At 34.4% G+C, this 24,485-nt stretch overlaps 1 protein-coding gene across 27 annotated transcripts in view; it reads left to right on the top strand.

The window, feature by feature from the left end:
• NRXN1 (neurexin 1) overlaps positions 1-24,485 on the top strand; it is a 1,133,918-nt gene that overhangs the window by 108,003 nt on the left and 1,001,430 nt on the right. For 17 of the 27 annotated variants that reach the window (XM_045446002.1, XM_045446007.1, XM_045446003.1 and 14 more), the window contains exons 4-5: positions 2,660-2,689; positions 3,464-3,475. The exons of 5 other annotated variants lie outside the window; for them this stretch is intronic. In XM_045446002.1, coding sequence (XP_045301958.1) covers positions 2,660-2,689; positions 3,464-3,475 — 42 coding nt within the window. The remainder of the gene's footprint in view (positions 1-2,659; positions 2,690-3,463; positions 3,476-24,485) is intronic. 5 more of the 27 variants (XM_045446004.1, XM_045446024.1, XM_045446013.1 and 2 more) reach the window with 1 other exon arrangement.

Raw genomic sequence — 24,485 nt, 5'->3', positions numbered from 1 at the left:
TACCATAGTCATTAAAGATTTTTTTTCTGAAATTATCTCTATCAAGGAACTTTGAGAAAGTTATACTTTTTTCGTATCGAATCCAACAAACTAAAACATATTTCAACATTCTGATCTTTAAAGAACTTAAATGTATGTCAGTGTACTGCCTAAGAAATCTCTCAAGGATAAGAGTGCTAACTAGGTAATTGTGTAAGGGATGTTGATGTTCTGTCAACTTACATAATCACAGCATAACAGTTCTTGCAGACACATTGAACTAGCGTATATATTTCAGAAGTGTTTAACGTATATCATTTTGCTGCGATATTCTGAAATAGAGCCATTCTGTAAAAATAATGAACATTTTTACAGAATGACATATTTCTTAGAAAAAGACTTCCCATCTGAGGTTACAGATAAATAGCTGTTAAAGTCACCAAGATTTGAGGTCTCAACGATTCATGGTGATACTAAGTTGGTCAGGAGCAGGTTTCAGCATATTATTTGTGAAACTTTTCTGAACAATACAATTATTTAGTTGCTGAACATTCCTATTCCATTATTTGAATAAAATAGAGAAAAACTTCAAAAGTAATCATCAGTGAGTGTTTTTCCAAGTGTTGGCTCTCTGTATGGCTTCTGTTTTTCTATACTATAATTTTAAAAGCATGTGAATATGCCTTGATAAGGAGGATATTACCCTGAAGGTCTGACATCTTTCAAAATCAGTGTCATTTATATGATGCATGTTAATTGAGATTGATTTTTTAAGTATCTTTTCAACTTTTTTTGCATTTCCCTAACATTCTATAAAATAGTCCATGTTTCTGTTCCTTCTTTTTAAATCCACTTGCATTCCAGGGGCTTTAAAATCAGCCTAATAAGCTTGAATGCCTCTTTCCTCACACATGCATCCCATGAAAAATTTTGACAAGATTTGCAGAGTATAGCCTATAAACTATTCAATCATAATTGTAACATTCCTATTTATCACATGACTTTGGCACTCTAGTGGGGATCCCTTAGAGGTAAGAAAGTCTAGCATGAGGAATGTGGATGTTTTTGAGGCTTACTAACTTCCATCCTTACTGAGGAGATATTAAAAACCACCATTAGAAGCGTCTTATGTATTTTCTAAAAGTTAGATCTTATACAGAGATAAATCCCTGATTTCCTCTACAAAAAATTATTAACTCTTTTTAGAAAATACATGTACTAGTTTTAAAAGTGAAATTACATGAAAAATTATATAACCTACACATCATCATCAACAGATCATAAACTTTTTAATCTCCCTGTGTGATGTTTTTGTTAAAATCACTTTGAAAATACAAAAAGAGGCTATACTACAGAAGCATTAAACTTCTATGTTAAATTGTTTTTATATTTTGACTATATGTTGATTTGTAAATGTACCGCCCCACAGGAATGTTTAAATACTCCTAAAATTTTAAGGAAATAATGCACATTATTTCAGTATTGGTGCAAGTAATGTATAATGTAGCTCAATAAAGTCTCAAATATATTTTAAATAATACTAGGAAATATAAATTTTATTGAAATTGCTATATGTACTACTATATTGCTGTAACATTTTCCCATGTTCTTGAAATAGACATGGATTGAGGAGAAGCTTTGTTGCTGAATATGGAATGAAGAACTAGGAATTAATGCCTCTCAGTAAAAAATACCTTCTTGGATAGTAAAAGAGTTTTTGTTGTTGTTGTTGTTTTTTGTTTGTTTGTTTGTTTGTTTTAAGAACATTAGCAGTATTTAGTAGAGGAGTGAACTTCAATCTGAAGTCAGTTGTCAAGTAACAGATAATAAGTATTTAAATAAAGGGAATTCAGTATTATTTTAGAAAACTTCCCTGATGAAATTAGTATTTATATAAAAACATAAAACTTAATATGTATTATATATGTATATGTGTATATGTATATATATATATATATATATATATATATATATATATATATATCTCAACTTATGGTTCACTATTTAGGTAATGTTTAGGTGAAAGACTAAATAATTTTGTCCTCCATGGGAAATTTCTTGAGCCTATTTAAAGCTGATCCGTTGTTTCCTAAAAACATTCTATAGTAAATTCTGACTTTACAGCTGCATGTTTAATAATCTATTTTTGTATTTGAACAAGCTTAGTCAATTGCTACATGTGTCAGACAAGGAGACATTTCTGCATTATCATTTCAGTGTGACTAAGGACTTTTTTAATTTAATTATAAAACTTCTCATTTTTTGATGAGGGGAAAAAGATCAGACCCAGCCCATGTTTCAGATATTCCTTTGGGTTTTAAAAAATATAATTTTATAACAAGCCCTGTGGTGGCAGTATCATCAAAGGGCATGAAGGACAGATGCAATATTTAAGGGATGATTGGTTGGATTTTAAGTCATGCTCTTCATTGTTCCAACTGATACATTGAAGAAATACACAGGGCAGCATATGCCAGTGTTTAAATTACAGTACTATTAACTCTTTGCCCCAAAGCATTCCAACCAGGGGTTGAAAGAATGCTTTTTGATTTGCCTCTGTGATACAGACATGTCTCATAGGAAACAAGATGTCTGTCACTGAACATTTTTGTCACCGTGACAACCCTGACTTCCCATGCTCCCTTGTTTATTGCTGACTGTGCTCTTGTTTCCCTTCAAGGTCTGGCGCACCTGATGATGGGCGACCAAGGTATGGGCTCTGTTCCTTTTCCACTCTGCTTTCAGTGTTTTCTTGTTCTGTAGCTGCTTTAAACCATCACTGCAAAGGATGGGCAAATGCTTGCAAATTATCTGGCTGCAAATTAAATACATAACTTTTGTTCACATTTTTTCATATGTTTTTTCCCCTTTATTTGTTAGTTTGATTTTGGTTTGCTCCTTTGACTTTTATTTTCCTTCATTCTTTGCACTATAATATCTGAAAATAAATGAGACATAAGAATTTGTGATTGAGACTTTGCATACATTTGTAAGCATATGCAGTTAAGGGTAGCTATAGTTAAGAAAAACCGAGAACCATCAGAAGTTAATATCTGAAATAGTATATTCAGTTTAATCTACTGTACCAGAAAGAGTCCATTTTTCACCCATGCATGGCAGTTTGGGAACATCCAGACATCTTTGGCTTCTGGCTTTTAGAATGCTGAGTATAGTGTTTCACAGAATCAATACTTTTTCTACCTATAGTATAGTCATTGTGTATCTTCTTTTTTGTGTAATCTTTTAAAAGTGAGCATGGACTTTTCAGTTTCCTTGCATGTATTTCCTTTTAAAAAGGGCAGATTTCTTAACAAATACTGATTATATCTCCATGTATTTTCAGACCCCTTTTTATGCTTTCTTGTCTTGTTTAATTTTCAGAGTACTACATTTACATATATTCATAATTCTTACTGTTGTTTCTCTCTCTATTCTCTTTGTATGGAAACCCTTTCTTCTTGGAACCATTTCATCAAATCCATAGGTAAAAGTAAAGGTATTACATTATTTTATTTCTTCTTAATATCATCTATATGAATTATAGTGTGTGTAAGTTATGCAAATGTATTTAGATCTTTTTGTATTAGTAGTGGGCACTGGGAGGTAGGTATGAGTGTTAATATTTTGTGAATTTAAGGTAAGAAAACTCCATCAAAATGTTGCCCTTTTTTTTTTTTTTTTGCTCTTTAGAGTGTTTTATCATGTCAGCTGCCTATATAATTAGTATATTTAGAAATTAACTTCAGATTTCAGTGTAATTTTTTGCAGTATCACTTAATGGTAGTTAAATGATGAGTGTAGTTACCATAAATATGTCATCTTCAAACATTGAGCTCAGGAGGACACCTGCCCCAGCCATTTTGCATTGGGATGTAAGTGTAAGCATGTGCAGCATTGAAGTGTAGTGCTGTGCTATCATCACCTCTTTGCCTGCTAGATGTCATATATACACATTAATTCCATAAGAACCTGGAAAGGTAGTACCCTGAAAAAGCCAAGGAAACAAGACAAGCCTGTTCTTTCTTTTGCACATACTAACTTTGTTTTAAGAACGTTACCATGCAGGTATACATTTCTGCATCACTTGGTAAGTCAGGCATGTGTGCTCCTTGACAGCACTGATGCCAGATTGAAAAGCATGCTTACTTTGCCATTTGGAACCATCGACCGTGTGTTTAGTGTTGCCATTAAATATAAGTAGGTGATCTGTTGCTATGGTAAATATGTATCATAGCCTTTAAGCTAATCATTTGAACTATGTGTTAGTGAATGTGCCCTTGGTCTGTAGTTTTTTTTTGTTTTTTGTGGGTTTTGTTTTTTGTTATTTTAAATGCAGGGATTTGTCTTATCCTTAAATTCTCTGAGTTTTCTTGTGCTCTGAATGTTAATCTGGTGAATTGGGACGGAAGCTCACAGTTCTTCACCCTTACATTGTGTCATCTAGCAGGGAAACTTTTCTGCTTGAAAAGCACCTGAACATGAGCCAGGCAATAAGTAAGAAATAATAGCAAAGTTTTAAATGTATAAATTAAAGCTTTCAAAACAAATGTTGCTTGGGTATTTTGAGCCAATAAAGAGATCATATGCTATTGTAGTTTGTGTTTTGGTCAACTATTTCCAATAATATAATTTAATCTTATTTTAAGCCTTCCAGCAACTACACAAATGACAGTATGTATCAATTGTTTTAGAAATGTTATGTACCATTTGGGACACTTTCTAAAGTTTTTTGGTCAAATTCCCATCTACTTTCCTTTCTTAGTGGGCATTCCACACCATGTTCCTTATTAGAGTACTCAGGATGGCGTAAAGGGAACTGTATTTATACTTTATTTTACTGACTGAGTGTAGTATATGCATATGTGTTTGTATCTATGAATGTATATACACATGTAATGAATATTCTAAATATACATATATATAAACATGATGTTGTAAAAATTAACTCAAAAATAATTTTATAATTATATAACCATTTAACTCTACCTATAGAATAATTCATATTTATATTCAGCTGATATTTGTTTTGATGTCATCAATGTTAAGTGTCACTTCATTTAGTTTTAGTATGTCAGTCTTAAGTGTTTTCTGTTGACATATGGGTCAAATATATTTCTACTTCACTATTTTTCATCAAGTAGTATTCCTTAATCAGCACAAAACTACAGAGCACAGGAATTTGGTTTTTCATTTACATTTTTCTTTTGTTAATGGGACCAGGATGCTTTTTGATGTTAAATAGAGAAAGAAGATTTTCAGATGGATTTGAGTATTTTGCAAATCAGAGTGGTAACATTTACATGTTGGTTAATTAGATATATATAAATGAGAAACATGATTTGTAAGTCCTTTAATTGCAAATCAATTCAACAAATCTGCCTTCTGAGCAAAAATACAATCTTGACTATGACGTGACATCCACATTCAAAGTGTGTCAATGTAGTAGGGAAATGAAGACATGTGGACAAGTTAGTATAAATGACACAATGCAAGTACCATGAGAGTGGAAAAAAATGTGGGCATTCAGAAAACATAAAGATAGCATGAATCAGGGCTCTCTGACGTAGCTCTCCTTGTCCTGTGCCACATGTTGAAGGAGTCAAAAAATTTTAGAAGTTTTACATTGTAGGTTCCTATGTCAAGTTAAATCCTAGTTGTGCATGAAATAGTTGTTGAACCTTTCTAGTCTGAAATAACTGATTTGCATTGTAAATTAACACTTCCTAAATCTTTCCATACAACATAATTCTGAAGAATTTTTTGACACTGCTTTCCTCTTTACCAGTAGTGAATTCAAGGGTCTCTGGAATGAAACATCTGTGCATCAAAGTCTTTCCTTTTTTTGAATCCAGAGGCAAAATTGGATTCCGGAACGTTATTATTATCATTTTTTTTTTTCTATTTGAGTTCTTAAATATTTTCTAAAATTTTAAATCTCCAATGATAGATGAAGGTCATTCCTTAAAAGAAAAAAGTAACTTATCTAAAGAGAACATTCTTCATCCTCCTCAGTCTTCTTCCTGGAGGTAAGCACTGATATCATTTTGTGATGTGTCCTTACATAGGTGGTGTGGATCTTTTCATACTCCTTAATTATTGATTTTTCAGAGTTTGGAAACTGCAAAATACCTTATAATTTGTACATGACAAGAACAACTAAGTCATGTTAAGGAGACATGCTAAAGATCATTGCTGTATGCTGGTAGAATCATAATGGGAAGCATTTTCACTCTTCCCATATGCCATCTTGCCTCATAACTTCATTTGGTCATTCTGCTTCACACTTTAGAGTTAATTATTTGGATTTGTTTTCATGTTTTCTGAAGAAGGACATGTCACCTTTACCTGGATAGTTAGGAGTAAACTTTTTTTTCAATGAATCATAGCTTTCTTTGGGATACCTAGGGATAGGTATTATCCAGAACCAACCTTACTTCTGCTGTTCATTGCTAGATAGATTCAAGTGGTTTTTGTGAAATTGTGTTTGCTTTCTTTTTTAGCCTTGAAATTTGTCATTGGTATCATTAGGACCATTGACAATGCTAACTTTATTCTCTCTCCATTGTATTTAGAATTCAGGTTTGTCTATTTACCTGGGAATTTAGTTATTTTTTTTGCTTTTGTTTTTGTTTTCCCATGGTTGTTTAACTGGTCACTTCATTTCAATAATTACTTTATTTACTTATATTTTACTCTAACAGTTGTCTGAGAGAAATGAATGACCATTTAAATCAGAAAATGCCAAAAATGTAAGTTACACTGCAAATCCAGCCATTATGACTGGTTAATAGCTCATAAGCATAAGTTAAAAATTCATTTTGGTACTTTGGATGCTTGTATTTTCCTTTATAACAATGATTTTAGTGGTAATATTTATATGGGTGATTATATATTTATATTTAATGTCAACTTTTCCTAGTAGAATGTAAGCTCCGTGAGGGCAGAGACTTGTCTTTCTTTTTAAACATTGTATTTACAGAATACTTTCCTTGTTGTATCTTGAATTTACCATTTTTATGACTTAAGTGTGTGTATGTGAGGTGGGGGACTGGTGGGTACACATTGGAAGACGTAGGTGTGGAGGAGGACATGGAGGGTTTGGAGTGGACAAAGTAGAGGGTGGAAAAGGAAGAGGAAATGTATGAAAATAACTAAAAAAATTGTAGCAACAAATTACATGGAATGTTCTCTGTCTCTCAACTTTCTTTTGTTTCCTGTCATTCATATCCTTTTCTGTCTAGTAAGGCATCATTCCAATATCACTTTAATATGCCTTGGCATATGCACTGCAGTGGGTCTGTAAGAAAATGAAGTCCATGTATCTTTGTATTTAAGGGTTTTCAAGACTTTTAATGTAATTTGTGGTCACAGTGGTAAATGATCAGATTTTATTTTGTAGCTTTCACTATTCATACAATGACAGGCACAGAAATGTTCCTGAAATTTAAATCTGATGTTATGCTATCTGATGTGGTTCCCATGAGGTTTTTTGTTTGTTTTTTTGCTGTTGTTGTTGTTGTTTTCTACCTCACTGTATCAACTGTGATGTACCATAAGACCTGTTTAGATTGGGTTTGGATTGTAAGCTTTGAAAAGAACCAAAGTTTATGTCTTATCTTGTGATATGAGCATATTTGCTGTTCCTGCATTCATAAACTCTACAGCATATTTGCAAAGTGAATGTCCATTTGACCGTTTCAAATGAACATGTATTGTTTGATTATCCAGGTTTCTCATGTTGCCAGAAGGCCAAGGTATTATAAATACAACTATCAGGTATATAATTATTGTAAAAATGCCTAAACTCGATTGTATTAGTGAAAGTGAAGATCTTAAAATAGAGTAATTTATTAAAAAAATTAAAACAGATTTTTCTCAAAACGACTTGTATCAGTAACTAGATATGCTTGATTCCACTACAATTAACAATAACAAAGATTATATATTTAAAATTTTATCTGCGATGTCACACCACAACTAGTATTATATTTACTCTTAAAATATATTTGATATTATTAATATTTAGAAGAAAAATCATTTCATATTTTTTATTCATTTCTCTTTGTTTCTATGATTTTTGTAACCATCTTTCAACCCTTGCATTGCTGTATAACCAATTTGTATATGAAGTACCCAGCTTCAAATAACTAACATCACGATGCATATTTGTTTTATAACTTTTAATATATTTCACTGTGGTTTTTGATGTGGAACTAATTTGATTTTGAAAATACCATATTGCTCTTCTTCTGTATGCTTTTATATCATATTTCCTCATTTAGCTTTATAATATTAAGTATTCATTATTCAGAAGCATTTGTGAATGTTGACAGAATTTTACCACATTGAAATGCCTATGTTTGGTGCGTATGCAAACTAAGAAATAATTTATCTTGAATTATTTGTTATTACTTTTACTGTTGCAGTACCAGGGGATGCTCCTCATTCACAGTTATAGAACATGGAAAGACTAGAATTTCATTTTATAAATCAGACATTAATATCTTCGTCATCTTTATAAATATCTTCATCAATATGACATACATAAAAGGCTATGTAACTATTTAGAATATGGTAATTTTCAGTTCTTCTTTGGCCTACATGCCTATCACTTCTGGGTATAATCAAGAGAAATTACTTGAAAAGTAAATATTTATGTATTATCTCTTGCTGTGAATCAATTTTGTCATTATAGTTATTACTAATAAAGGTCCCATCTCCTTCCAATCTCTGCAGTCTGGCTCTGTGGTGACATATTTCCCATGTCTTCATATATTCTGTAAACAGTGGCAACACTGAATAATAAACTAAACAAGGATTTTATTCGACTTGTAGTAGATTAATTTATCCTCTGAGAAGAACACAGAAAGGACTTTCCACAGTCTAATATTTTTAAGAATGAGGTAGTGTAAATATATATTTAGATGTGCTTTACTGAAATAGATCAAAAATAGCAAAAAAGTTTAAATCATGGCATACTGGACTTTAAAATGATGCTTCCTTTTCCAAAATAATGATTTTTATCCATTTTAAAATGTATTTTTCATTAATCTATATTTTGTTTAAAGACCAACATCAGGAGTGCCTGGGTGGCTCAGTCATTTGAGCATCCATCTTCAGCTCAGGTCACGATCTCATGGTTCTTAAGTTTGAGCCCCACATCGGGCTCTGTGATGGCTGCTTGGATCTTGGAGCCTGCTTTGGATTCTGTGTGTCTCTTTCTCTCTCTGCCCCACCCCCACTCACTCTCTCTGTCTCTCAAAAATGAATAAACATTAGAAAAAATTTTTAAAAAACATCAATACATTTAAGCTGGTAAGAGGGAATATCTTTTTCTTAATTATGTTGGCCAGTGGTTTTAAAGAAAATTGTAATTTCGCAGAACGCTTAGCTCATTTACTAAAGAAATCTGAATCTTTAAATAGAATCCTAGAATTTTGGAGCAGGGAAGGACATTACAGATCATCTAAAAAAAATGACCCTCTTTTAAGAAATGCTAGGAGGTATTGCTTATTATGATAGACAACACACTGTACAGACTTTGAACTAAAATAACTGGTATAAGATGAGCACTGGGTGTTGTATGGAAACCAATTTGACAATAAATTATATTTAATATAAAAAATAAAATAAAATAATTGGTATAAAATAACCAACCTTAAGGAAACTTTAAAAACTTTCCTTATACAGGAATAATCATGAAACAATGTTTCATATTCTTATTCTTACAAAATAAATTTAGAGGTAGTGTGAAGGAAACCAATCATACAGTATTATTTAGGATGCTATTGATTCTCATTTCAAGTGGTGTAAAATTTTACATTATAACAAGAGAGCAGTACAGTGTGTTGTAAGACTTTGTGAAGTCATAAGACCAGGGTTGGGATCCTGTATTTGTCCTTGTGCCAGTTATATAGCCTTACATGTATAAATCTTAAATGAAAATACTCCATTCTCAAGAATATGTTACATGACAAATTACGAAAGTCTTAGAAGATGGTTTTTATCAGTGGTGGCAATAAAATAAAAGAAGATACTATATATGTTTAGATTAAATGAATTTTAAAATGATCTGTAATTGCCAAAAGTTTAAAAACAGTATTAGTTTCTTAATATCTTTTGTCCATCATATAACTACCTATAATTTATGATTCTGTGATTGTTTTAAGTTATAACTAATTGGACATCATTGTCCTGATGGCCCATACTACAGAGAATATTGGTACAATAAAGCATTAAAGGTTGACTTTACTTAATCAAAAGTATTTAGATATTTCTGTAACTCTTCACATTTTCATCTTTCTCTTTAATAGAATGATGAAGCTCAAATTGACTTGCCTCTCCTTTGAACAAACCTAGGAGTTCATTGGCAAAGTGCTGGTTTATTTTATTTTATTTTAATTTATTTTATTTTATTTTATTTTATTTTATTTTATTTAAAAGGTTTATTTATTTTTGAGGCAGGGCAGGGGTAATGAGGAGGGGGACAGAGAATCTATAGCACACTGTGGTGACAGTAGAGAGCCCGGGTGCAGGGCTCAAACCCACTAACTGTGAGATCATGACCTGAACGAAAACCAAGAGTTGGATGCTTAACCAACTGAGCCACCCAAGAGCCCCAACAAAGTGCTGTTTTTTAGATGCAAATTTACAATCTGAAGGGAACAGAGAAGTAAACATTTTCTTGTGCACTGGAAGTACCTGAGAAAAAACTTTTTTTGTGTATCATTGTTTTGCCTTAGTAACAACTCCAAAGAGTGATAGTGAATTGAGCTTACACTAACCACTTAGTCAACTGAAAACCAGATTTTCAAGGAATAACTAATTAGGGACTTCTCTTCCACCAGATTTTCAAGGAATAACTAATTAGGCACTTCTCTTCCTACATAGTATATTTGCTAGCAAATAACATATAATTACCTTGAAATACTTAAATAATTGGGTAGCATCCTCACATCCTTCAAGATTTTGTTCAAATGGCGCCTTCTCAAGAGACTCACTCTGACTATTCTATTCAGTACTGTAATTGCCCTTCTCCTGAACCATCATACCCCAATCTGGTTTCTCCTCCATAAAAATTATTACCTTCTAGCATACTTTTTTTTTTCATTTATTTTGTTTCCTGTTTACTGTCTATTTTTCTCCCTCCAGAATACAAGAGGGCAGAGATTTCTGCCCTGCCTTGGTGTATCTCAAGGGCCCCTAGAACAGGGGCTGTCACAAGTAGGTACTCAATAATACTTGTTTAATGACTCAACTGATGGGCTAAACAAGTTTGTAAAATTTTCATTTAGATATTACCACAGATATTATTTTTATAATACGCCCATTTTAACATTTATTTTTCCTTCATGCAGGGCAAACCAATTCAATAAAGCAGATTTTTTCCCCCTTGAACTGGAAGTATGGACTCAGCTTGACCCTTTTGATCTTCCTTGTTTCCTGCCCAATTTAGGTGATCTCAGAGGATTTGCAAAGGATTTGGAAACCACTCCAACAACCACTGATGATCTGGACTTTCCTTTAAAATTCCTCTAACAGCCAGTCTTAAAGTAATGTTTCTTTAAGAAAAGGGTAGTAATTCATCTTTGTATATCTTTGTGTATATATAGGTAACAGGAAGAGGCTCCTGGAAATTTGGCTTCTAAATAGCATTATTCATTGTGACTGTCAGGAAGTGCTTTTTGGCAGTTTGTGAGAGGGAAAGTTCCAAAGAATGAGGTAGATCCACTTGTTCAGATAGCTTAACTTATGCTTCTAACATTAAAAGAAATATTCTTTCTTCTCAGGTCCTCAAATAGCTCTGTATGCCCAAAAGACCTTTGACTTCCCCCAGCTGAGGAATAAGTGATCATATGTTCAACTAGATGATTTATTAAGTAGTTCAGGTCTTCAGCCAGCTGTCCTAAGCCAAGGAGTTTGCACTGAAGAATTACAGTGGTTGGAAATCACTGAATTAAAAAGCAAAAACAAAACCGCAGTGCCTAAGGTCATATTTCCCTTAAAATTAGTGTCTTATTGCTTGTGCTTTTGGTAGAGAGAGAGAGAGAGAGAGAGAGAGAGAGAGAGAGAATGGTTTCGTTCAATTTCAGTCATCTATTACTAAAAGCACCAATGAGATTCTTCTTTATGTGCGACTCTTATACATGGTATAAAGCTATAACTTTTCAGAATGGATGTTTTCAAGGTTTGTGACAGTAAGGAATATAAACAAGGCAATAATAGTTGCCATTTTTAAGACATCTCTTTACACATTCAAATTATATCTTATACAAAATGTGTATTCTACTAAGTGCGGTTTTCCCTTTTCTGCTTGACTTTTTTGCCTATGAATTGCTGTGTGCCTATGACCACAGGATAGCTCACTCAGAATAGTAGCAGCTGAAGTAATCTCCAGTAATTGTTAGTCTTTACTTTCCACCAAGTAATGTGCAGGGATGCTGCCAGAGTTGTGAACCGAGAGCAGGGTTCCCTTTCATCTTAAATAGCTTTTTTTATTACATAGCTCAGATATAGACCAGAAAATTTGACTACTAAGACAAATGGTAATTGAGGAAATTAAAACAACTCATATGTTATATGAAGTTTCTAAGCAATATTTTATTTTTTGGCCTGAATTACCTGGTCAACTGACCCAGTTCTCCATTTCATTTTCTAGACTTGGCAGTCTAAAGTCAGTAGACATTTGGAGAAAATTAAATTACTCCATTCAAGGAGACAATCAAATTTAGATTGGACTACACTACTGCCAGAGGGATGAAAATCCCTAAATTGGTCAGTTGTGATTTTCGTTCACAGGGAAATCCTCATTCACAAGCTAACCATAGAATTTTTGCAGATAGCTAGTGGCAACATTTGCCAGAAATCTTCTGTTAAACTTAGGGAAAAGCTATTTTTGATGCTATGTCAACCTAAAAGAATTATGTGATGGCTTGTTATGACTGTCTTTGTAGTGATTATTTGTTGAGATAAAAGAATGCAGTTATCTGACTGACAGTCAGCAGGGCATCCATTTTGAATTGCTTCCCTAGGAGAGCAGTTGGATTTGCACTGACCTGTATGTACTTGCTGTGACCAGTGGTATTCTTTGTGAGAGGACTGAATGAAGTTAGGAGTCATTCATTGTGTTAGGAAGGGAGAGAAGCTGACTGATCCAAAAGAAAGCCAGAATTTGAACTGATGCATGTGAGGACAATTTGGTTTGGCACTTGCCCTCTTATTGTTTATAAAGAGTAATGTTGTGACCTATTAGGGTAAGTCACTGTTGCTTTTTTCTTCAACTACTTCAAATATGTCATTCCCAGTTTTAAAAAAAAATGTCCTGTATAAAGGAGCACTGCGGTTTCGGCAAGGCTGGTAACGTAACTTACCTCCTTGTTAGAACATCTGAACAGTCTCTCAAACACCATTACAAACCTTGACCTCATTACCATTGTTCTGATGCCACAGTTTGCAAATTGACTTCCCTCCCCTCCTCTACCCACCACTCAACGGGGGGCACATTTTAAGCATTTTTAAAGTTTATTTATTTATTTAGAGACATTATGAGTGGGGGAGGGGTAGAGAGAGAAGGAAAGATACAGAATCCCAAGCAGGCTTCATGCTGTCAGCACAGAGCCTAGTGTGGGGCTCAGTCTCACGAACCATGAGATTATGACCTGAACCAAAGTAGGATGCTTTAACTGACTGAGCCACCCAGATGCCCTGGGCACATTTTAAAAATACAGATCTTCAAGGAACTTAACAGGGAATTGTAATCAATAGGTCTAGGATATATTAGAATTCTGTACTTTGAAAAGAGTCCTCAATGTCCCCAGAAGCTTTTACAGGTCAGCCATTTTGTGGAAGTATTAACAACTCAGTTAATTGGCTTTTGGGACATAAGAGTTGACAATTTGAACTTCATGGTGATGACGGTAATTTATTTTTTTCTTGCAAGAGGCAACTTTTTAATTCAATCCATATCACTTCTGCATTGACTTGTCTTGCTAATAAAAAAAAAATATCTTGCTTTAAGAGAACTTGGTCCATTATGAACAGATGAGGAAGTAATAGATAGTTTTTCAGTTAGGCCTTCCCTTTATCCTTGAAACTAAACATTTGGTTTTCACACTAGTAAAGGTGTCACTGGGTTCTCTCAAACCTCATGGGAAAGGTCATTAAAACTTCTGTTGTGTAGAATTCAGATAGGTGCTTAAAAAAATCAAATTGGATATGTGGCAACATTTAAATTTTGTATGTGGTGCCCACCCATGGGTAATTTGTAATATATTCTAGGATCTTTGTCCATATTAGGCCATGGTAAAGAGATCCAGACATGGGGAAAACCAAACAGCAAATGCTGTGCTCACATCAGAAAGATGCCACAAATATATCTCTATACAATGAAAGGTTGATTTTGATACTTTAAAAAAATTGGAAATTATGGTGAAAGAGTCATTAAATAAAATAAGAATAAGCCATTTCTACAAAGGTCAAGCTTTAAGGGGTGGAAATTTGGTCCCTGGAGTCTATTAAAAAATAAAAATTGTTCTTATGAGATGTCTTAGAAATGACTGACACAGACGTAAGACTTAGATGGATGTATATTATCAGTTTTTAAATATCTACAAAAGGAAGTGATAAAAAGAATGTTGTGAGTACCAAGAAAATCAGGGAGAGGAGTGCTGAAGGTCAGAAGCTCCAGGGGTGGCCCATGGGAGGGTTATCATGTGGTTGCAGTGACAGCACAATATTATTTCCCCAGATGGCAAAAATGTGGAAGAGTAATGGTAGCAGCCTGATAGGGCAACTTCAGGAACTAGAAAGCTATATAAATGAATGGGTACATATATCATGTGATTTCAGGGGATACCAAAAATAACCCCTTGGCAAAGATATAAATCTCTCAGTAGCCCTACCCTCTTACTAACTGACTGCCTGATATACAGTATTTGAAAGTGCCATATATTTTCAATTAACGTATCTGTTCTTAAAAAGAGATCTGCTGAAATGGGGCACCAGACAACTAGATAGATACTTCTTGGTGAGTGAAACCTCTCTTGGGATCATCCAGCTGTTAAGTGAGCCTTAGTGAAATCTAGGCACATTGACATGACTGATACTTACAGTCAAGGAGGAAGCAGAATACGCTGAAGGAAAGAACCTTATTTATTATTATTATTATTATTTTTTTGGCCAAGGACTAGCTACATTAGCAGTGAACATTCAATCATTGTATATACTGATGACTAAGCAAAGTGGATTATTCTGTCCTTAGGGACCAATGTTACACCTAATATTTACCTTTTATTGTAAAATAGGCATAGTGGAGTATTCTGTCTGTAGAACCATTGTTACACTTAATGTTTACCTTTATTACAAAATTCTCTTGCTGGATTTCATTCATTAATTTAGTCATTGTTAGTCATTGGCATTAGGATGTGAGATCATTGATGGCAGTGGTTTTGCTATTTTTAGTTTTTCATTGAGGACAGAGCTTGGTAGGTGATAGATACTCAGTAAAACTTGATACAAAGAAGATGGTCAAAGATCATGGAGATTGGAGTTGAGTATATCTGCATTTAGACCTTAAACTTATTATATATTAGCTGTGTGTCTTTGGGAAATTATTTGACTAACGTGAACCTCATTTTCCTCATCTGTAAAATGAAGATAATAAAACCCACCTCTTTTTGTTAAAAGGATTACATGTATGATTATCAGTAAAGTATTTCTAGAGCACAGTGAACACTCAATTATAGTACATATGGTAGAATATTGGAGGTCTCTTTCAGATGGATGATTCAAATACAATTAAGTTGTTTTCAAGGAAAACAAAAGGTAACTTTTGAAGTCACAAACTACATGGAGGCAAGATTTTTTTTTAAGGTCAAAGACATTTATCCTTTATATACAGTTTAAAGTTTCATGAGGCACAGATGTAGAAACAGGAAGTAAGGTGAATGAGGGGGTAGAAGTTGGAGTTTTATACATATGAAGTGAGCCTAAAAATGCTGAGCAAGAAATATTTGTTATCTTTTTTACCTCTAAATAACAAAAGCAAGATGTTTACTTTTCATTTTTCTTGTTTCCTTGATTAGGGTATTAAGATTCTGTTTAAAATGCACTAGTTTTAGCATAAGTCAGGCAGGCTTTTTGTTCTCCATGGTTCAATAAGAAAAAGTTCAGCTTGCTTTTGACTTGTTTCGCTTAATCACTTTTCTTCTTTAAAAGACAATATACAGCAAAACAAAAATACTCACAATTCCTTCCTGTCCTTGAATTTCCTTCCTGGGTGTGTTTTGGAGAGTTAGAAATTACATGAAAATTATGAAAGATTGAAAATTTATGAGAGTATATAAAGCTAGGTTTGGGAGTGGGTACTTGTTCATGTGACTTGGTAGGTCTGTTAGCACTTTGGACCCAAAGATAACATTTAAGTTACCAGTAATTTACTACGATTCAGAAAGTATGTGGTAATGTATCTTAAACCAAAATTATGAAATTCACTAAAATCAGAGAATCACAGTGCAAGTTTTTCCCGCTGTCTGAAAGTAGAACATTCCTGAGAAACCTTTCAAAAGCTGAAATGGCATAAAAGGATGAGGTGATGAGGCAATTACTATTACTTTATATGGAGTTTTTAAATATATTTCCCAGACCTAAAAATTAAGCTCTCTTAGGCTTTTCTGAGGCGTTAGGACATATCTTCTTAACAGGTGCACACAATAAATCGAGATAAAGTACAGATGCTCAGAGATACACTTTGAAGGTATGGCTGCTTGATGCTGAGATGCTGAGTGTAGTTCCGGAGCAAGGCACTTGGAGGCGCCACTTTGGTTGCTCCCGGTACATACTGCCTCAATAGTGGCAAATAGGCTGCAAAATAAATGCTGAAAGCTATTTTCACTTTTAGACTTTTTTTTTTTTGTAAAAGCAAAACCCATGTGGATTTATTTTGGTTAGCAAAAACAGGTATTAATATACGTCCTTGGTAAAAGGCAACCGGTGTGACGTGAACTTTCGAAAAGTAGGGTGTATGTGCACCTGCTTTTACATGGAAAAGGACTTAATGAATAATAGAGTAGTAAATTTGACTGATGATCCAAGCTGTGTTTCCATGTTCAGAAGGAGGGTGTACTTGCTACTTCAGTAACAGTCTTTTTAAGGAGAGTTTTAATTATTAAAGAGTTTTTCTTCTTAATTTGAGTCAAAATATGCCTACTGAAACTATCGCCAATTAGCCATCTGCATGTTGTTATTGTTACTAACTAAGATATTTATTGAGTTTCTCCAGTGTGCTGTGCTGTGTGTTTTCAAATTATCTGGAGTTAAACACAGTCTGTCTAATTCCTCATCCACGTTTGAAAAAATAATTTCTATAAATACATCCTCCACTCTCATACCCAAACCCCAGTTTTTCTTTTCCAAATTTTATAACTTCAGCTTCTAAAACATTTCTTCACAGTGTTTAAATCCTCCCCATGTTCTTCCTGGCCATCTCCTCCTCCTGGTCTGGACACAAATTATAATTGTCAGAATCTTTTGTAAAGTCAAGTTCAAAATTAAAATTAATCTCAGTAACCCTCATGTCTGAGCAGGGCACAGTAAAATGGAAGCATCCTCTGGTTCCGAAAATAATGACACCTATAGTCAGAGAGTTGTGTGTGTGTTGTGTGTGTGTGTGTGTGTGTGTGTTGTTTGTTGTTTTTCTGTTTTTGTTTTTTGGGTTTTTTTTTAGTTGGTTTATTTATTTTGGGAGAGTAAGAGAGCCGGGTAGGGACAGAGACAGAGGGAGAAAGAGAGAATCCCAAGTAGGCTCTGTGCTTCAGGGCTTGAATTCACAAACCATGAGATCATAACCTGAGCTGAAACCAAGCGTCAGACACTTAACCGACTGAGCCACCCAGGCACCCATTTTTGTTTTGATCAATGTTACCATTTTGTTAACTCATACTAAATTTTTAGCCAGTTGAAACCTCTTTTAAGTTTTCTACCTGAACTGCTGGTAAGTCAACCTTACTTTCTACTCAGTAGTTAATTTTGTGAGCTTTGTGAGCCTACTTTGAAGCATGAAACATGTTTCTATTCAATTTCATCTTCAATCATTTAAAAAGATTTTAAATATCTACTCAGTGTCCTATGCAAGATGCTGGAAATATAAAAGTAAATAAGTCATAGTATATGGGAAGGTATCCATCCTAGAGAGATTTATAGCCCAAAAGTAGTAGGTAAAGTCATTCAATATGTAAGTCCCATCAACACTTAAAAGTCCTATGATAGAAGTCATTTACAAGTACCAACAATCCTCATTGGCTAAGTCTCACAGAATAATTGGATGTTCACTAGATTAACATGGTTGAGTAATGTGTTTTCTGTCAATGCCATAATAAGTTCCATAAATATAACATCTTAACATGAATTTGTTATCTTGTAGTTTTGTGTGTTAGAAATCCAACACAGGTCTAAACTCTGTCAGCAGGTATGTGTTCCTTTCTATAGGGTCTTAGAGGAGAATTGGCTTGTTTTCTTTTCCAGCTTTTTGAGGCTAGAAAAAAACTTCAGTCATGACTCCTTTCCCCCATCTTCAAAGCCAGTAACCATGCATGTCTCTGACCATTCTTCTGTAGTTGCATTTCCCTTGGACTCTCTTATTCTCTTTCTTTTTCCACTTATCCTTAACTGGAAGAACAAAAGAAAGTTCCTGGAGTAAGTAATAGTTGAACCGGAAGAGGTGAGAAGTGAGGTAGACTTTCCAGGGAAGGGAGCAACTAGAAGATAGAGCAGCATGGTCAAAAACATTGAAACGGTATCATGCAGAGCATGACACAATGTAGTTGAAACACTGGTAAGGCTAAAGGGAGGTTTATAATCAGGGAACTGGTCCACAATTGTAGTTATTTTTTTTAATCTAATTTGAATGTCTTAGGGTAGGTATGCTTTCTCTAAATCAGCACACTCTCTATAACTCCCTGTTGTGTACCCTAAGTAGATTTACACATCAATATTTATTACCTGGTGCCTTAGATATCTGGTATATGATCCTACGTTTAGAAACACACTTTGCAGTCAGTACACTGCCAATTTGTGTGTGTGTGTGTGTGTGTGTGTGTGTGTGTGTGTGTGTGTGTTTGGGGGGTGAATTATCATAGCCCTAATTTAGGAAGACATCTTAATGGCAGAGTGAATTGCAATGTATAGTATTGAAGAAGGATGGGATCATTGGAGGGAAGTAAATGAGGAGGTTGTAAAAAACAGTTCTGGTTGAAGGTAATGGACCCTAAATTATTGTAATAATTGGGAAAAGTAAGGAGGGATCAAAGTGCAAAGCCAGATTCAAAATTCCTTCAAGACATGGTCTGGGTCTTGTTTTTTCTGTGATGCTTAATATAGGGCAAGACACAAAGTAGAGGCCTAATAAATGAATGGATGAAGACATTTGAGAAGTTGGATATGAGAAGTGGAAGGAAGTAACTGAATATGACTTTAAGAGCCCAAATGCAAATACCTGGAAGGGTTATGCTTCTGAAAAATGTCTGTGAGAGAAGAAAATTCATCTTCAATAAAGTTCAGAAGAGACATTCAAGAAAGCAAGTGAACCAATAGATGAATGAAAATATGAATATGGCCCTCAGGATAGAGCTTAAAATTAAAAGAAAATATGGAGATCTTCAATTTGGAGGTGATGATGTATTTGAACTCACCTAGCAAAAACATGTATCAAGATAAAATACGGATTAGTGGGGCGCCTGGGTGGCACAGTCGGTTAAGCGTCCGACTTCAGTCAGGTCACGATCTCGCAGTCCGTGAGTTCGAGCCCCGCGTCGGGCTCTGGGCTGATGGCTCAGAGCCTGGAGCCTGTTTCGGATTCTGTGTCTCCCTCTCTCTCTGCCCCTCCCCCGTTCATGCTCTGTCTCTCTCTGTCCCAAAAATGAATAAACGTTGAAAAAAAAATTTAAAAAAAATAAATAAAATAAAATACGGATTAGTAACTGTTAAAAAAAAAAAACACATTTAGTGCAGACCCATAGTTTTATGGATGGAGAAATTGAGGGGCAAAGAAATGTTTGTTTTTTCCAAAGCTGTCCAACCAATAAATGAAATGGTTGGTTGTAGAACATAAAAAGATGTAATTTGGATCACAACACATTACTTCAATGACTCCTATTTCCCACTGAAAGTTTCACACTGAATCTTTCTCTACTTAGAAGACAGTCATTTTTACCTCGTTGATGTTGTCAAATCTGAAGTTTTATCTGTTTGGACAATTCAGGCATAGACTGTTTAATTGTTATTATTGAGATAATTTTTCCTGATTTTATTTTATTTTTTTTATTATATGAAATTTATTGTCAAATTAGTTTCCATACAACACCCAGTGCTCATCCCAAAAGATGCCCTCTTCAATGCCCATCACCTACCCTCCACTCCCTCCCACCCCCCATCAACCCTCAGTTTGTTCTCAGTTTTTAAGTCTCTTATGCTTTGGCTCTCTCTCCCACTCTAACCTCTTTTCCTGATTTTCATGATCTAGTATAAATAGAATGTTGCTGCAAGGAAGGCTGGGCTGAAAGCTACCAGTTTTATTTAATCAATTCTGAGTACTTTGTCCTGGCCACCCTGACTTGTCTCATTTCTTGAATCATATAGCTGTTACAAATCAAATTCTTTAGTTCTAAATTTCACAGAATTATCTATGCCAGTAGATATCAGGTTGTATTTTATGAAGCCTAAGTGTTGAGTAGGCACCACAGGACCACCACTGGGGGTTAAGAGCACAGGGAGGAGAGGACTTAAAGCCTCTGCCCTGCTTCAAACAGTGTACCATAGCCTTCAATCTGTTTCTTATATTGAGCATTCTTCAAGATTTTGCATAAAGGAAGGGTCTCTTATTTTAACACATTTCTGAAACTACTAGAGCTTTTTAATCTCAGGGCTATGAGCAACATTTCAGATTTTTTTTTCTTTTTGAGTTTGTGAATTACATTGAAACACTCCAAATCCTGTTGCTTCAAATGAGTAAATCATACAAATTAAATTTTACCATAAAAGTACCATGGAGCCACTTAGCCCTGGGTGAGCAACATTCTGGCCTTTGCCAGCACAGCTCCCTTAGGCTAAGGCCATATTGAGCAGAAAGGTTTTCAGGTTTTCACAACTAAATGAGAGGCTTTCTACTGAGACAAGATAGAGGTAAACCTTGAGACATTTTTTCTTTTTTGGAAGCAATAAAATATGTTCTTATCTTTCTCCTTTTCTATTTGTTTCTACTGGCATTTATAAAACAAGTGTTATTTTGTGTTATAATTTACAAATGGTTATTCATAAGGTTCAAAGGGTGTATTAGGAGGTACTGTGACAGTAGTGTATTGAGAGTAAATGTCACCAACAAAAACAAATCTTCCCAAAAACTTCTATAATAATTGCATTATTAAAGACTAATTTTTTTAAAAAAAATACAGTTACTTCCAAGACAACCAAATAGTTACAAGGCTTTGTCTCAAGTAGATTAAGGTCTTAACCTAGTTAGATTGCATTTTGATCAGTAGCACTGCAGTGAGAGATAAAATTTAGGTTGGGATGGTCTGGATGGTGAATCCCTAGAGAGCAGAGAACATAAAGAGATTTAGAAGGGTGCCCAAACTTATTTCAGTATCTTATTTTTTTAGTATATTTATTTTTTTTAAGTTCTAGCCTTCTCTATAATAAAAAAGTAACTTTCTTCTTCCTATTTATCTTGTTCCTGTAAAATTATATATTGGTACTGGGTAGGAATATATGCTCAATATCTTCTTGTATAAAAATATGTTGTCATAATTTTATATTCTTCTTAGCCCTATCTTCGATTCATAAATAGCTGTTTATGATTTATAAAGTCATGTTCTGCAATTCCCCTAATCCTTCCTTACCTTATCTACTTCAAATAATACTAGTACTAGTAGTTCTGATTGAGGTGAAGATATAGATTAATATATTAATACATTAATTTTCAACTTGTAAAACTTGTCCTTATCTATTATAATAACTGTGATAAAAAGGCATTGATATTTAACTCTCTTTGGCATATGAAAAACCACAACTGGGATGATAACTTTCCCAGGTCACACAATAACAGCAAAATTAGAGGGTTTTTTTCTTAAGTTTCCAGCCTAAGGCATGATTTTCTGAGGGTGAAGTAATAACATTCTCAGTGCTCCTGAATTATCCTCTGTCTTAGAAGATCAGGAGGTCTGCTATTTCTCAATAAATTCACTGTTGCCTGACAAATTTATTAGAAAGCAAAATTAACAGATATTAAATTGTTTGACCAGCACCACATTCCAGGGTAAGGTAAAAATGATTCCTGGTTTAGAGTCATGCAAATCTTTCTGTTACACTTTATGCGGCTCTCATACGTTACCATTTGTGGTTTCTTTTGTTGTTCCTGAGATAACTAGTTTTTATTCTTACCCCATTCTGAACAGAATGTATCTCAGCATCGCATCATTTTGTTTTGTTTTGTTTTTTTGAATTTGGGTCCGTTTTTACTTCAGTGAGTCCGATAAGAAAAATAGATAAATGTTTTCATATAACAAATATTGCTAAGAATCAACTCTGTCTTTGTGTTGCCCATCTGGTTAAACAATGTTACCAGATACTGACAAGTGAATTAATATTTAAGATCCATTAGGATCTAATCAAGTCATCCATTTCAGTGGTCAATTGAGGTTTGGCTGTTTTAAAGGAAAAAAATAGATTATTTTACTGATTTCCCACACCCGATAGCTCTAAATTCTTTTTAGAGAATCCCATCATTTTCCAACTCTGTGCTGGGTAAGTATTGAAGCTAGTAATGCTCTCTTTGTTGCTCTGGGAGTGATGGCATATAGGAGGTTGTTTAACCCCTGCGTGTCTGCATCTTCTATCTGCCATGCCTACTGCAATCAATCACAGATGAAAACGTACTGTGAACACTTTGAAGTCCTTAAAGAAGGCAGTTTAATGAATATAAATTAGCAACAACATTGGCATAATTCACATTTATTAGAGGATAAGTGGACTCCAGGTAAGGAACATAGCAAACATAATTAATGTTTCCTTATTTTTATTTTCTTTATTGGATATTAATTCAGCACATTCAAGTGAAAATTTATGGAACAGCTTCCTCTGGGAAATAAGTGGAACAAAATCATGCTATTTACATTTTAGTGGTGGGAACAAGCATTGAATAAAAAGATAAACTATATAGTATGTTAGGTGGTGACACATTTTATGATAAAAAAAAAAAAACAGTGACTGGGACATGAGTGTGCACAGATGAGAGAAAAAGGTATAATTTTTATTTAAGTTTGTCTAAAAAGACCCTCATTTGTCATATGCTGTTTGAGAAGACACCTGAAAGAGAGGATTCAATGTATATTCAGTCCTTTTGATTCTTTTGAGAAATCTCTGTTTCCTTTCTACCTTCAGTGATCCCAGCCTAATCTAGGTGGCCTTCATCAATCATTCTTTCGTTATTTTATTCTTCCCAGCTGATTCCTCTCCTTATGGTTTCATCCTCCCTGGTTTGTGTGGTATCGTTGAATACCTTTGCTCAGAGATGTAGTTCCCTATTGCTATATGAATTCTAGACTCCTCCACATCAGTGTAGCAATTTTTAAGAGCACTGTTTATTTGGTAATTTTATCTGTAATCCCCGCTCCTATTTTTTTAATGTTTACTTTATTTTGAGAGAGAGGATGCATGAGCAGGGGAGGGGCAGAAAGAAAGGAAGAGAGAATCCAAAGCTGGCGCCACACTGCCAGTGCAAAGCCTAATGTGGCTCAGCCCCACAAACTATGAGATCATGACCTGAGCTGTAATCAAGAGTCAGACTGTTAACTGAAGAAGCCACCCAGGCGTCTCTGTAACCCTTAGTCCTAGAAAATAGATCTCTCCATTTTGTCTTGAGTAGGTTTCTGTGCTCTTACTTATACCCTCCTTCCCCACTATAATGTCATACCTTTTCTAACTTTTGTTTCCCTGAACCTAGGGTTTGTTTGATTGATAACAAGCAAAACTTAGACCTGATAACCTCAACTGGAGGCGGATGTCAAGTATATCCTTAGCCACTTGCCGCTGCTGTCCTTAACGGGTGTGTTCCCGGGTATTTACACTTCCACTGGACAGTTGCAATGTAGTGTGATGCCATGTGGGGTTGGTGAGGGATTTAGAAATTTGGGAGTCATGATGCATGTACAAATCCAGCAGTATTCAACTTGCTATTGTGGACACTAGTCCCTTAAGCTGGGCCCTGTCACTCATGGGGAAACTGAGGTTCAGAAAGGTTGAGTTCCTTGTCAGTGGTCTTGGAGACCTGTTATTTCCTTTTTGTATACTCCAGTCTTTCCTGTATACTGTGCATGTTAATCTAGATTTCCTGATTCTCTATTTTATGATTAGTCCTTTATTTACACCAAAAATTCCATGCTGGTAACTTTATCCCTTCAGTTTTTATATATTTTTAAAATACCTTCTTTGTGCCTAATATCATAATACATCTTGTA

The sequence above is a fragment of the Leopardus geoffroyi genome, chromosome A3 (genome assembly GCF_018350155.1).
Source record: "Leopardus geoffroyi isolate Oge1 chromosome A3, O.geoffroyi_Oge1_pat1.0, whole genome shotgun sequence".
NCBI lineage: Eukaryota > Metazoa > Chordata > Mammalia > Carnivora > Felidae > Leopardus > Leopardus geoffroyi.
Note: the sequence above shows the minus strand (reverse complement) of the source record. Positions and strands in the feature narration are given on the sequence as shown.